This window comes from Trifolium pratense, linkage group LG7, assembly GCF_020283565.1.
Source record: "Trifolium pratense cultivar HEN17-A07 linkage group LG7, ARS_RC_1.1, whole genome shotgun sequence".
NCBI classification, from domain to species: domain Eukaryota; kingdom Viridiplantae; phylum Streptophyta; class Magnoliopsida; order Fabales; family Fabaceae; genus Trifolium; species Trifolium pratense.
Genome location: NC_060065.1, coordinates 31137526 through 31152952, shown reverse-complemented (window position 1 = coordinate 31152952; position 15427 = coordinate 31137526). Strand labels below are relative to the sequence as shown.

Below are 15427 nucleotides of genomic sequence, written 5' to 3'. Positions count from 1 at the left end.
CCACCGGAGAGAGGTGATTTAAAGTCAATTTGACATTGAATCACCCATTCAAATTGTTTTCTTTCTCGTTAATAAATAAGTGTGATTTTCATGTATTTGTTTGTTTTGATTTTTCATCTTCGTATGGTTTATTTTATTTTTGAATAAGTACGGTTTATTTTGTTATTTCATCTTTATGAGGTGTATTTTATTTTTCCATCTTTGTACGATGTTCATTTGTTTCAGGTTGAAAGATTAGTTTCGGTCTAGTGCAGATCCAATAATGTCGGCTTTGGAGTCATCATCAATGTTATATATCTTGATGTTGGATATTCTGGACACTTAAATATAGTCATATTTGTGAGTTTAGTCATATATTTGTTCGCAAATTTATCCTTTTTGTTTTTAGTGACTTTGAATTTGAATTACATCAAAGTTTTCTATCAATTTGGACGAATGAATATTTTTTATTTTAAGTCAAAATAAGATACACGCAACTCTGTGGCACAAAATAATTGATATTTATTTAGGGATTGATTTCTCTTGCTAAATAATTTTAGTATGCACCGCCGACTATATGTCAACTCTAAATCAAATGATTAAAAGACTCGATTATCTATTAATTATAAAAATATAAAAAAAATAAAAAACAACTTATTTGTTAAGTTTTTTTTTTAAACATAACTTTTTGTTTAAGTTAGTTGTTTTTTTAGCAAACAATTACTAGAGTACTTAAATTTTACGGATTTGGATTCGGTGAATTCACCAAGTGATGCAGTCACTGCAGTCAATGGGTCTGGATTCTCTCCTTCACCCATTGTCTCATTCTCCAAATACTGACCCGTTAGATCAATCTTGCGGTCAAAATCTATTTTGATAATAAAAGCTAGAAAACAATTCTTTGCCTTTTGACTAAATCCTAAATTTGAACCCGTGAAATAGATATCCTCTTCTTGCGAACGATTCACACAACACCACCAACTTGGGCGGCGCAAGCAGCGGCGCAGCGGTGGGCGAAGCAGCGGCGTTGTGGTCGGAGATGACGCAGCGACGCCTATGGTTGGAGATGACTAGCTGCGAGAGACGACGGGTGAATGATAAAAACATGAAATTTCTTTCCTTCCTTATTCTAGATTTGTTTGTTTCTACCTTTCTCTATTGATTTTGTTTCTTTTGTATTTATTGATAGGAAGAAAGTGAAATTATTGAAGCACAATGGAGAAAATTGATTTTATTTTTTTCTCCTTTTTGTTTTGAATTTGTTGACAAATAAGAAGGAAGATAGTGAAGATATTGATTTTGTTTCTTTCGTATTATACTGATAAAATTGCAGAATGTGCTTAACAATGAATATGCATGACTCAATTTCTTGGCTTTGGATGCACTACTTTGTGGTTTTGGATGAAGCTTGAAATTGTTATCAACCGGTGTATTGATGTAGTGTTTTGTTGCTTTGGAAGGGATATAGATTAATGATAAGTGGTGAAGTTAGGAACATTGTACAGTTATCATATTATAAAAGGGGCCAATGGTTGTAAAAGGGGCTTGGTTTGGTTTATGGCTACTCTATTGTAAAAATTTCATATTGAATAAATGAGGTTGTTTTGTTCTTAAATTACTTTGTCTCTAAACCAGTAAACTAGAAAAATCAACAAATATGTTTCTGATATTGTACATAAAATATGATATTGCACAGAAAAACCAGTAAAGAAAATATTCTGATATTGTCTATATCGTTGTGCAATAGATAATTCGGGATTTTCCATAACTTCATTAGCATGTATGTCATGTATTATACCACTTTGTGCATCCTTTGTCCACCTCTTTAGAATGTATTTCTCAGGGATAAATTTAACATCATTTGCCTGAAACACCTTCAAAGCATGACAACAAAGTATTCCAAAAGTCTCAAACTTTCTACAATTGCATGATATGGATTTGTATAGGATCAAATAACACTCTCCACTCTCCTTCATCATTGACTAAGGTGATAACATATTCAAAAGGAAATTGAGATACATTTCTTTCTTGTATGCAAGTAGAAAAAAACAATGAAAATTCATCATGAAACACCTCAAAAACTGTAGGAGTGTATATCTGTGCAAGTTGCATCAGAATTGATGAATACTTATACCTTAGCTTTGGTAGTTTGTGTCGAGACTCATATTCACTAACTAACTCATTATAACGCTTCTCCTCAACAACACTTTCAAAGTGATTGAAGAATTGGACGATATTGATGTTCGGCTTCATGTAAGCCTTAAAATTGGAATTCAAACTCTCACTAAGTTGAGTGCTTCGCATTCCTAAAGTGATTACTTCCTTCATGTAACATGCTGCCCATTTTTCCTTTAGAGCATACATTGACTTCACCCAATTTTCTTCAAAGACATCAAAATCAGCAACTAACTTACTCCAAGCTACCTCAAACTTCACTTCTTGGTCATATTCATACATGCATTTTGCAAAGTCAGACATGAAATGAGTTCCTCTTTTCAATAATTTTGGTGCAAGATTTTTGATTCCATTTTGCATCAAATGCCATGTGCATAATCCATGTCGAGTCTCCGGCATCACCTCAGCTAGCGCTTTAGCCATTGCTCTGTCTTGGTCAGTGAACAGTGTTTGAGGATTTTTGTTCCCATGTGCATGAAGGAAGGTTTCAAATAGCCATTCAAATGATTCAGCAGTTTCATCATATAATTGTGCAGACCCAAAAATGACTGTACCTCTGTGATGGTTGAAACCCGAAAATAATGCCAATGGTCTATTAGCACCATTGGTACAATATGTTGTATCCAAAGAAACTACATCACCAAAATATCCATAGTCCAAAATCATTCTTGCATCTGTCCAAAATTATCTCTACGCTTTCTTCTTTTTTTAGATAGTTCTTCGCATCTAGCCGAGTATATCCAAGATTATCTCTACCTCCAACATGTGCACTCATGAGCTGAAATGAGACCTTTTGCATCAACCCAGAGTCTTCCGCCATTTCAATCTCATATGCTTGAACTTCAGATATTTTAAGATGTGAGGCTAACATGTGTGTTGTTTCTGGAAGCTGCAAAAGGTGGTTATGAGCTTCTACGAACTCGTGGATTACAAACTTTTCATCCTTTCTACTAAGTGCAATTCTCGCTGGGCAGTCGGTTCTTGTCTCAGCTTTAGGATTCTTCACCAAGAGCGATGTCAGATTCTTTGTTCGATGACCCTCTTTACAACAAACGAATCGGAACGATCTAATATAGCTGTCCTTCCTTTTGTTGGTGCATTGTTTTCTAAATCCAAAGCCTTTTTCTTTCCCATACGCAGCCCAAAATTCCCATGCTTCATTTACACTATCAAATTTCATACCAACACTAGGTGTTGTAACTATTGTCATTGTTTGACCTAACCTGTTAAAATAAAATTATACAGAACCAAGATATATCAAAGAAATTGGGTCTTTTATCAACAATAAAAATAAGAACTACATATAGAGAATATAAAGCAAAATTTTAGAACTAAATGTTCTCATGAAAGAGATAAACATAATCAGGGAATTCACATTTTACAACTAAATGAAAAGGAATATGAAGCAAATATATGCCAAATATAAACACTAATATGTAAAATTGCAACAAAAAAAGATCAATTTATGTAAGAAACTTACTTTGTTTTGAGTTAATTTTGAAACGTTTCATCAATGGAGAAGATTGTTGAGGTTTAACTTTACCAATAGAGAAGAATGGGCACTTAATCCCCATGTAATTTGCCGCCAAAAGTATTGCAGGGCAGTCAAGGGACATAAAGCAATTTGCCTTTATAAAAAATTGGATGATGTGGCGGAATATAGTCCATTGGATATCTAGAAGGACTCATATTCTATTTGACTGCAGTGACTGGTTTTGATGAATTCACTGAATCTAAATCCAAATTTTACATATCAATCGAACTCTTAATCTCTCTATTATAAAAATGCTGATAATTTCTGAGACACTCTTTAACCATTTCATTTAAATTTCCAATATATATCTAGTTCACATATTTTCATAAAAATTTCCTAAAAACTTACTATTTGTCCCATGAACACAAACACTTTTTTATTATTTATTTTATGTGTACAATTTTAATCTCCCTATTTATATCGGTTTACCAAATTAATTTAAAATTTGACAATTTTACTACCATCGCTCCTATGAAATAAACGCCATGGATTGATTTTCAGCAAAGCTTTGAGGGTTTTTGTTGGGTTTATGTCAAACCTTCTTCTTCACCACACAATACTCACAATTCACAAACAATGAATCGACGTCGTTTCACTCTCTTCACTCTCCAACTCCTCACTCACACCAATCCCCTACACACAATCCCCACCTTAACTCCCCTACACCCTCACCTCCTCCGCCACCTCTCCTCCACCACCACCAACTTCCGCCGTCCACCACCCGATCCAAACGACCCCTCCACCCTCCTCAAAGAAGACGGATTCTCCCTCTGTTCCCAAATGTGGATCGACAATTTCCGCCACCCTGACAAAATCATCACCAACCTCTCCTCCTATCTCCGCCGCTTCGAACTCTGGCTCCTCGCTTACCAAAAAGTTACCACCGATGAAACCGGTTCATACACTCCTCGTAGTTCAATTCAACGACCGCAACTCGAAGATCTTCTCGCTCTTCGAAATGCGGTTATTGATGGTAATTTTAAATGGGGTTCGCGTCTCAAATTTCATATCAAATCACCGATTGATAAAACTGATTATGAATCGTTATCGAAAAGGAAAATTAAAATGATTTTGACAACTACTCAACCTACACCTTTTCAGGATAAAATTGTTCAGGAGGTTTTGTTGATGATTCTTGAACCTATTTATGAACCTAGGTTTTCAGAGAAATCGTATGCGTTTCGTCCTGGGAGGACGCCGCATACGGTTTTGAGAGTTATTAGAAGGAATTTTGCTGGTTATTTGTGGTATTTGAAAGGTGATTTGAGTACTTTGTTAGATGGGGTTAAAGTAGGGTTAGTTATTAATGCTGTTATGAGAGATGTTAGGGATAAGATGGTTGTTGATTTATTGAAATCCGCGTTGGTTACGCCGGTTGTGGTAAGTAATGTTGATGATAGAGAGAAGAAGAAGACGAAAAGGAAGTATCAGAAGAAGAGGGTTTTGAATGAGGATGAACCGAAGCCGGATCCTTATTGGTTGGATACTTTTTTCGGTTTTGCGCCCGAGGAAGCTGAGAAGGTTCCGAATTGGGGGCATTGTGGAATTTTGAGTCCACTTCTGGCGAATATTGTTTTGGATGAGTTGGATCGTTGGTTGGAAGGGAAAATGAAGGAGATTTATGTTCCTTCTAAGAGTGATGTTATATGGAATTGTCCTGAAGGGGAAGCCGAGCAAGGAAACACTTCTTGGCCGGAGTTTGTGCCTACTAGTGGACCTGATAAAACTAGGAAGATGGATTTTATAAGATATGGTGGTCATATCTTGATTGGTGTTCGGGGTCCTAGGGCAGACACGGCTACTTTGAGGAAACAGTTAATTGAGTTTTGTGACCAGAAGTTAATGGTCAAGCTTGATAATGAATGCCTTCCTATAGAACATATAACGAAAGGTATAATGTTTCTTGATCATGTGCTTTGTAGAAGAGTTGTTTATCCAACTCTTAGGTACACTGCGACCGGTGGTAAGATCATTAGTGAAAAGGGTGTAGGAACACTTTTGTCGGTTACGGCGAGCTTAAAGCAATGCATTAGGCAATTTAGAAAGTTGAGCTTTCTAAAGGGTGATAGAGATCCCGATCCCCAACCTTGTTTTAGGATGTTTCATGCCACCCAAGCTCATACCAATGCTCAAATGAACAAGTTTTTGGCAACCATGGTTGAGTGGTATAGGTTTGCAGACAATAGGAAGAAGATTGTGAACTTCTGTTCTTATATTATAAGAGGTTCGCTTGCAAAGCTTTACGCTGCTAAATACAAGCTTCGCTCGCGTGCAAAAGTGTATAAGATTGGTTCTCGAAATCTGAGCCGTCCACTGAAGGAGAAGAAAGGGCAGTCTCCTGAGTACCATAATCTGCTTAGGATGGGTCTTGCCGAATCAATCGACGGGCTCCAGTATACAAGGATGTCTCTCGTACCCGAGACGGATTACACCCCGTTCCCTGGTAATTGGAGGCCTGACCATGAAAAGTCATTGCTAGAATACATAAAACTAGAAGATCCAAAGACTTTGGAGGAGCAACAGAGTTGCATTAGAGAACAAGGTCTTGTTACACCTCAAGATTACATTTCAATGCTTGTTTGGAATTACAAAAGGAATTCTCTTCCTATGGAACATCTTTCTTTAGCAAAGAGCGACGGAAGTGTTGTAGGGAATCAGCATTTGCTAGCTAGCTCAAACCAGGATGATGCAAGCAAAGAGGGAGAAAATGATGCAAGGATGAATGAAGCACAAATGTAACAAAAGGGTTCGTAATGTGCACTTGCATAGAAATACTTTTTAATAATTTGTTTTGCATGTGTTTGTTTTGAATAGGATAGTTCAAGATGCTTTTGTTCTCTTACCTTCCCTTTCTTCATCTATGATTTCTCTACCTTCTAACCTGAGATGTAGTAATAAAAATGTGTTACAAGACAAAAATGACGACTGCTACAAATATAGAAGCCATCCACGTGTTTTTACTAGATAGCTTAAGATTTCAGGAGACTTAGCCTTTGACTTAATATTGAAATTAGAACCTTTATGGCCAACAACAGGTAATGAGTTAGTTCCTTGCTACCCCTTATTCATCTAAAAGAAAATTAAATTTCAGTACTAGGTAAGTTTGTGCATTATTCACGCTGCAAACTGATAGAGACTTGGGTATTATAGAGTGCCCAAGTTCCACATCGAGTGGTATGGGATGCTCGGTAGAGTATTTAAGTGGCTTGGTTCATCTCCTTTTATAGATAGATTTTAACTGAGGGTTCTGAAAGTGCTTGGTACTAATCACAAACCTGCTTGACTTTTATGCGAGGAGGTGTATTAGAGATATAGAGATTGTATTATTTTGTAGTTTCACTTAATAGCCAAGTCTTTAGGATAGCTGGTCTTGACCTCAACTTCTATTTTGTTTTTACCTGAGAAGATTTTCATGAACAGTGATAAGTTTTTCAGACGTTTTAAAAAAATTCAGCGCTCTTGCATTCTTGGGTAAAAACCAGTGTTTTGCATAAGTTGGAGCGCACGATTACCGTGCTGCTATACAGTTCATACATCAGGATTCAGGACTTCTGCCACAGTTTTAAGCTCATTTGGGTGCTGTAGTGTTCATGGTGATTCACTTGAATGACAAACTATTTAGCTACTGCCTACTGTCAGTATGACACTATTGGTGATGATTGTTTCATAATTTTTCAGATGATGTCACAGCATTCTTTAGTTGTGGCATGATACTGTAATCATTAAAGGGATTTGCTCTTTTGTTGAGTATCTCAATCATATTAGGAGGGGTTGGGCGCATGGATTCTAGTATATGCTGTTGTGCTCAATTCCAAATCATGGATTCATGAATCACAAAATCCAGTTATTATGCATCTTTCTTAAACACAACCAGATATATCTTTCTTAAACACTAAGAATGGATTTGTGACAGTTTCACTACATTGTTTTATATAACCGTTTACGTATTTTGCTCATCATTTTTTTATATTTTCATTTGGCTTTTGGTGGTTCACATTTTATCAATACTTTTGGTTTCCTTCTTGTTCTCCCGATGCTTGTTGAGATTCTTAAAATTCAGGATTCGCACATTTATTTCTTAAAGTGCAAGGGTTTGTTTACCTTCCGTCCTCTTATGCTGCATTGTCTCTTACCTACTGAGCTGATACCCTTCTGCCCTTCACAACTTTTAACATTGGTTTTCCACTTTCTGTTAACAGTGTGTAACCTATCTGTTACTGATTTTGCATCTAATTTTATGGCTTAAATCATTTGTGTTGTCATCTTACTAGCATTGTCATGTTATAATTTCACTCAATTGTTTATAATCCTGTAACTCCAGTTGTCTGTCATTATCTAGAATTCTAAGTTTTGGAAGTAATCGATGCAATTTTTAATGTGTCTAATGTAGTATAAACCCTTTATTTCTCTTTTCAGGTTTGTATGATCTTTCACCTTCCCACCACGGGTGTGCCAGAGAAAGGACACAATATCCTCCAAAAACTGGAGTACTTTCGTGCAAGCATCTCATCTGAATCGGGAAAAAATGTAAGGACAATCCTTGTGAACTATGGCTAATATCAGATGCAAATGTTGGAAAATAATTCCACATGATGTTTAGGAGTCCCTATATTGGTCAGTCGACAGAAAGGAGTATTCAGTTCTGTATGAAAAGTCTAATAAAGTTTGCTCCTTGTGGATGCATTCGATAAGCAAGAAGGGAATTTGAACAACTCAAGCAGGATCTTCTCAAATTTACTGTAACACTATTGGTTGTTATTTGTTCATATGTACTAGTCCCATTTTTTAATGAATTGACTACTCCTCAACCCTTAGTTTTTGACTACTCTTAACAGTTAAATATACTTTTGTATACTTTGTTTCTGTACTACGGGTTAGAAGCTTACATTAGATCTTGTTACTGATTCCACCCAAAGGAAATGAAGGAAATAACTCAATGATATTATGCACAGTTTTTATATATTGTTCATTTCTGCATATAATTCTTGTTATTGATGTATCTAGGGTGCATTGCACGTCTTTCTTTCATTGGGTTTATTATATCTAACAAGTGGAGTGTAGATTAAAGTCTCATTTTAGTCTCAAAACATTAGCCTCTATTTTGGGTGTTTAACTTCTTTCTTAGGGACTAATGTACCCCTAAACGGTAATTCTGAAGAACAATTTGTAATCTTATTCAGAAACTAAATTAGGCACCTTATTTTTTTTCTAGGTACTAAAACAAGTCTTTACCCAATAATGTATTGAGATTTTTAATCATCAACTTGTTCTTAATCTTGTTTTTTTACTGGACAACTTGTTCTTAGTAAGAATAGCATGTTTTGGAAAAGGAAATGCTGAAAAAAGTAAATCTCACTCTGTTTCATGGAACTCCCACGAATTTCTTACTTAAGTGTTATAAAACACATTGCTAAGATTTCTATTATTTTTAACTTGTAAATTCCAGTTATAATTGCAGTTAGCCAATGCAAGTAATTGGATACAAATTAAACGGCGCACATCACGAGTTCTGTAAATCGGTATCAACTGTTCAATATTCACTGTGTCCGAGATGCAGGAAGTTCATTTCTTAACAAGTCAAATTCCAACATAAATCCTTTCGCGTATAATAATTAGTTAATTACTAATTTTTGGGGGTGGGTGATATGTTATCTTAAGTCATGCAAATTAAACTTCGCAGAAAGACAATCAATCCCTGAAGCCTAAACTCAAGAAAAACAAATAAATACTCGGGAGTAAAGAAATTATCTTTGTATATACCGAAAAAAAATGTTCTATTTCATGAATAATAATGTCATAATAATAATATAATGAATTTGACTAAAATAGGACTAATCTAGGATGTATCCCAAGTTAGTTCTCTAGCTGCCAGATCCAATAAGCTCTCCCATGAATGTGTTGCTTAACCTATCAACAAATTGAACAAACAATCAATCATTTGTATTATATCCTATCTATATGGATTATGGAGACATAATTAAACATAAGAGTATTATGTTGAAGAAAAACATACCAATTAAATATAAGCTGGTGAGTAGTGTCACCATAATGGTAAATATACAAGCCCTCACAAATTCAGAAGCTGAGGTTGACCTGCACAATTGATAATTTGATAGCTTTATCAGTATAAAACAGAAGTCAAATGAAAAGTTGTTAATGACCAAGGACATTGGTTGAATAGGAAAGTTGAATTGTAAATGAAGAGTTGATACAAATTTCAATGAAATATGGAACATGCAATGTCCTGTACACTGACGTCCAATGAAAAACAAGTATTTTTGCAGCCATTTTTTAAACGGGTTATAAAGTGAGCTTATGTGGCAATATGACGAGTTTTCATCAGATGTCGGTGTAAAACTAATTTACAGTTACAGTGCATCTTTGTTAAACTCTAATTCTATTGTCTATAAGAAATGTCATTGATAATTACCTTGTTACTAGGTCTCTGACAGATTCTGAAGTTAGTCCGAAACCGAAAGGAAAAAGTGGATCATAGTGAGGATCGCCAACATTCATTGGGAGTTGATCGACGGATTTGAACCATGTCCTTGCAAGCTTACCACTGAAACCATAGTCACCAAAAAGAACATCGGTCACACCTTGTCCCTCAGTGCCTGGTAACCATGCTGCAACCAATGCATCTATAGAAGAAAGATATGGTTCAATCACAATAGGTCTGCCAGTAATGGTGACGACTACACACTTGACAGCTCCGCAGACGTTGGTGATGATATTGGGACCTGGATCCAACATTGTAAGTTCTGTGCTGTCCCCGGCAGTCTCGGCATAAGGAGGCTCGCCAACAACAACAATGGCAAAATCAAATTTGTTGGATTTAAGAAAATCAGCGTCAGGGTTCTCACGGAAAACAACTTGTGTGCTTGGATCAACTGTTGAATTTATAGCACTGAGAATAGTAGTTCCTGTCCACAGAAAGAAAAACATCTTAATTTCAATCATAGCTTACTATTTGTCCGCATTTTTTTAGATTATATTGGACTCGAGAGTAAAATTGAAAAATATTTATGTAACGCCTAGAATCTCATATGCTTCCATAGGAAAGACCTTAACTTGCTACAAGTGTTTGAGAGTCACTTACCGCTCGTGTCAGTGTTACCGATGAACCCTTGCCATTTGATTGTCCATCCGCCACATTGGTAACCTAAATTATCAGCATGAGTGCCGGCAACTAAGAGTTTTGGGACTTTCTTTGGAAGAGGAAGAAGTGGAGAATTTTGATTTTTCCCATTCTTGAGCAGCACAAGAGATTTTCTCACAGCTTCCCTCGCTAAGTTTCTGTGTGCCTAATTAAACAACATATTCAAATATCTCAAAACTCTTGTTGTCATTATTGTCATACGATATAACAGAAAGTTGTAATTACATAAAACAGAAAATATTGATAAAGTCAATAAAGGTAATATTAACAAAAAATGTCAACTTATAATGTTTAGTTTCTTAATAAAAGTAGGTTTCGAGACATATATTCATTGAATACAAATTTACTATTTTCATCGGTGGAAAGAGATCATTGTTTTTTAATGTTCTGATTGAACTAAAAACATGAATCAAGTTTGTTACTGAATATCCATTTTAAGGTTGATATGGTTTGAATGAATACCTGGCTTCCAAGCTCATTGACTAAGCTGAAATCGGCTAGAGGATTCTCAAAAAGACCCATGGTGAACTTTACAAGCAAAATTCTCCCAACGGCATCATCAATACGATCCATTGGAATGACATTACTCTTGACCAAGAGCGTAAGGTCTTGAATGAAATCGTCGAACTTCATTGGGACCATAACCTATAATGATTAGTTGACAAAAAGAAAGAATGAGTTCTATAATCTATTCTTCAGAAAACATTACATTGTTTCATAAGCTACACTTGCACGGATTTTTTTTTATGCTCCAAGCCTGCAGTAAAATTCAGCATAAAAAATGGACTAACCATATCAACACCGGCTTCAATGGAAGCTTGTACGGAGTATGTGTAGTTTGAACCAGGAGGTGTTGTGATTTTGTCAATACCTTGCCAATCTGAGATGACAAATCCCTGACAAATAAGCAAATAATAATTGTAGTTAGACATAATACTAAACTCAAATAGTTCTAGTAATCGATTGATGCTGAATAATATTTTCTTCCCTAGCATAGAACTACACCTCCGCCATTTATTACGTAGTTATGCATAAGAAAAAAGATGAATACAGCGAGGCTAATCTAATCACCTTAAACTTAAGGTTATTCTTGAGAAAGCCGGTGACTAGATCACGATTTGCATGCATCTTTACACCGTTCCAACTGGAGTATGAAATCATAACCGTAGAGACACCCTTAATGATGGAATCAATATACGCAGGCATGTGAATGCTCTCCAATCCATGCCAGTCAATCACCGCATTATTCTCGTTTACTCCCTTGGTTGTACCACCATCTCCAACAAAGTGCTTAGCACAAGCCGCTACCTTTGTCCTACAAAAAATGAATAACTTTATTAGCCTAGTGAAGGATAGAGAAACAGAAAGAACCGCTCAGTAAGACTGTAACATAACAATTGCGGTTAATGTTTGTAATATTAATTGTCATACTTGCCGCCAACATATGGATATCCCTTTCTGGCATGGGGCGGGAGTTCTCCTTGTAGGCCATCTATGATCTCTGTCATCTCTCGCACAACTTTAGTATCCTCACTATAGCTTTCATAACACCGACCCCATCTCGGATCTCTACATACCTATAATAACGGTTTACGAGATATCAGTAAAATTTAAAGAAAAATATTACATATTTGACAACCTCAAATTTGTCCAACAAAAAGCATTTTTTACACGTTTATCATTCGTATCTTTATTTTACTTACCGCAATGCATGGAGCAAAAGTATAAGGAATCCCTGTAGCTCTGACTTCAAGAGCAGTTGCCGCACCAATCCTTTTTACCAAGTCCGGATCCCTGTTCATCGAAGATTATTATAACAAAGAAGGATGCACCAAAAAATATACACAAACAAATATCAAGTTACATGAAAACTTTGGCATCAAATGTTTGATAATCAAAAAAACTTGCCTGGTACATCCAAGTCCAACATTATGGGGAAATATGGTGGCATTATAGACATTATTATGTCCATGAACAGCATCAATACCATATATCATAGGAATCCCTAATCTACTTGATAGAGCTCCTTTCTGAAATTCATTAATCATATTCACCCAATCTTCGGCACTAGCCTTTGGAAGGGGTTCACTACCGCCACCACTCAATACACTGCCTGCACGCATTTAAAGCAACCGGTTAATATGCAAATGCAGTAAGTACAAATTAAATGCTGGTGACATTAACTTATTATCCCAAGTTGGCATCCAAAATGACCGCAATGGATATATAGTTTAAAAAGTTTGAGTTGTTGAATAAGTGTGTTGCAAATGCAAGCTAACACTGCCCAAAATAGATCGACGATCCAAAGCTGGAGAGCTTTTTAGCACAAGGTTGCCATTTTTTATAGGAAGACACGAAATTCATAGCCAACAAAACAAATAATGGAAAACATTTATCCAGTGTTATGTTGTCAATCGCCGATCACAGAAAATAACAGGTAGTTCAAATTCTGCTAAGCTACAGGCCTAAGGCCGCTATAGCCACTATCTGACAACACTCAGTACTAAATAGCGTATCACTAAACAAAAACGACTTGCAAAAACCAAATGCAGATGTGTCAAGAGAAAAACATCACATAAAACTATAAGCTTGGTGACAAATCATGTTTTTTATGCATATAGATTTTCAATTCAAAAGACATTAACTATGAAAGTAAAATAGAGTTCTTAGTTCTCTTACCAATGAAACTAGATTTCATAACATTAGCATTGGCAACACTCCTATCAATTTGAGTCATTTGACCAATCTTCTCTTCCAAAGTCATTCTACTCAACAAGTCCTTAACCCGAACCGAAATCGGTTGCTTTGGATCTTTGTATTTCAACTCATCAACAACTTGAGCTTCACCAGTTAACATCAACCAAGAACATAGCCATAAAACACCAAACAAATGAATCAAAACCTTAGACATTTTGAATTTCCCAGCTCTTGCTTCTTCACAATCACCTTCAAAATAAAACATCATAGATAAGAACATAATATAGCATTATAACATAACAAACATACCCAATAGAGATTAAACAATAAAGATTTAATTTTGGAGTTATACCCCACTTGGTATCTAAGGCAAATCAAAAAAGTATCAAAAAAAGAAGCAAGAGAAGCAAAAGAAAAGTATATCCAATGAAAAGGGTTGAAGAAAACTTAATCTCAAAACTCAAAAAAGCAAACTTTTTTCATTAAAATATCCAAAAGGGTATACTAATATGTATTTAATAAAGCATATAATATAACAAAACAGTAATAACAAAACAAAAAATGAAGCACACGTTTTGATTTTGCAGGAAAGAACAAATTGTGATGTGAGACAGTAAATAAGGAAAGTAGGTGTGTGTGATGAGTCAGAGAGATGAAGACTAACCAAAAATGGTGACTTTATTTGAAAAAATGGTGACTTTATGAGAGTGCAGATAGAGTAGTGGGAGACACTATGCACTGGTTTCGATATTTTTCTGTTTTTGATGACGAGGTTGCTAATTAAACGGGATGGATCAGGACAAAACAACAACGTACGAAAATAGAGGGAAAAAACTGTTATTTTTTTACTAAGAAAACATGTAGATCTTGTATTAGATTTTCAATCATATTTCATTGTACTATGCTATCTATAAATTTTTAAGGTCGGCAAAGTGAAGTATATGAGAGTTATTTATAGCTAAAAAAGGGAAAGTACCGAGTTTAACTCAGTTGGTAGATATCCTATTTACATGCAAAAGTCGGATTCAAATTTCAATACTTTTTTTTATTCACTTTTAAGTTGACCAACAAAAAAAAAATCCAATAACAGTATTTCAGTTGTTAGTTACTAGAATATATTATTATCGAAGTGTCAAGTTCGAAATCCAAATTTTCCATGTGTAACTTTAATCACTTGTTCATAAGATTAAATTTGGTCAATTGGTGGTGAGTTTGAGTAATATATTAGAGGTTTTAAGTTTGATTTTCATTGTAAATTAATAAATCTAACTTTTACTTCTTCATACTTAAAAGTTCGGTTCTATAGAGTTTGACTAAAGAAAGATTTGACTATAATTTTTTTTTTACCAAATTTGACTATAATTATATACTACAAACTCAAGGTTTTTGTATTTCTTATACCAAAAATAAAACTTTATGTCACATATAACAAAACAATCATGAATTCATATTCAAAGTCATACCTGGTTTGTGTGACCAAATTCCTTAGGCTTATGAATATTTTGATTTTGATGTTGCTCTTGAATATCACTGATTTGGATCGGTTAAGAAATTTGACTCTAACTATGTTTAAATAGTAGTTCAATATGAGTTTGTTGAAGTAAAATTCTCTTAGATAAGTTTGAAACAAGTTTAAATTTTAGATATGGATTGTTACGAAAGATAAAATATGTGGATTGGTTCAAATTTTAACTATTTCTGAATTTATCAGAATTGTTCAACTTAATAGATGTGTCGATACATATTTAAATAAAATATGTACCAAAAATTTCTCAGCAAATATTTTTTTTTAAATTTTTTTTAAATATATTTTCTTCTTCTTTCTATTTAGCATATATCTTTTTCAAGTTTAACAAACTATTCGCCAAAAAAACTAAAAATTT

General features: G+C 34.9%; 2 protein-coding genes, 1 long non-coding RNA gene and 1 pseudogene across 5 annotated transcripts; 2 read left to right on the top strand and 2 right to left on the bottom strand.

Annotated features, from left to right (window-relative positions):
• The first annotated feature begins 725 nt into the window (after window positions 1-725).
• Window positions 726-1590, top strand: LOC123898257. Its single transcript, XR_006805288.1, has 2 exons — window positions 726-1069; window positions 1169-1590. It is a non-coding gene; the product is annotated as an uncharacterized LOC123898257 (long non-coding RNA).
• A 306-nt stretch (window positions 1591-1896) lies between these two features.
• LOC123896244 lies at window positions 1897-3371 on the bottom strand (annotated as a pseudogene).
• Window positions 3372-4128: 757 nt separating this feature from the next.
• LOC123898552 (nuclear intron maturase 2, mitochondrial) lies at window positions 4129-8663 on the top strand. The gene is made up of 2 exons (XM_045949538.1): window positions 4129-6434; window positions 8105-8663. The coding sequence occupies exon 1, from the start codon at window positions 4265-4267 to the stop codon at window positions 6425-6427; it is 2163 nt and encodes a 720-aa protein (XP_045805494.1). The 5' UTR covers window positions 4129-4264; the 3' UTR covers window positions 6428-6434; window positions 8105-8663.
• A 769-nt stretch (window positions 8664-9432) lies between these two features.
• LOC123897914 (beta-glucosidase BoGH3B-like) lies at window positions 9433-14470 on the bottom strand. Of its 3 annotated transcripts, none has more exons than XM_045948733.1 (12): window positions 14209-14470; window positions 13527-13793; window positions 12756-12960; window positions 12551-12641; window positions 12279-12424; window positions 11919-12162; window positions 11639-11743; window positions 11310-11492; window positions 10788-10992; window positions 10119-10611; window positions 9702-9781; window positions 9433-9595 (listed from the first exon to the last, which is right to left on the bottom strand). In XM_045948733.1, exons 2-12 carry the CDS (start codon window positions 13756-13758, stop codon window positions 9591-9593), a joined length of 1989 nt encoding a protein of 662 aa, XP_045804689.1. In that variant the 5' UTR covers window positions 13759-13793; window positions 14209-14470; the 3' UTR covers window positions 9433-9590. The 3 variants fall into 3 exon arrangements, with proteins under 3 accessions (XP_045804689.1, XP_045804690.1, XP_045804688.1); XM_045948734.1 differs by having other exon boundaries at window positions 14117-14212; XM_045948732.1 differs by lacking the exon at window positions 14209-14470 and adding an exon at window positions 13897-14023.
• Window positions 14471-15427: the final 957 nt, after the last annotated feature.

Excerpts from the sequence above, each read along its gene's own strand:
- LOC123898552 (XM_045949538.1), top strand. The coding sequence starts at position 4,265 with ATGAATCGACGTCGTTTCACTCTCTTCACTCTCCAACTCCTCACTCAC.
- LOC123897914 (XM_045948733.1), bottom strand. The coding sequence starts at position 13,758 with ATGTCTAAGGTTTTGATTCATTTGTTTGGTGTTTTATGGCTATGTTCT. Across the intron at positions 12,961-13,526 it reads TATGAAATCTAGTTTCATTG|GCAGTGTATTGAGTGGTGGC; the intron begins GTAAGAGAACTA and ends AAATGCGTGCAG. Across the intron at positions 11,493-11,638 it reads TTGAAGCCGGTGTTGATATG|GTTATGGTCCCAATGAAGTT; the intron begins GTTAGTCCATTT and ends TAATCATTATAG.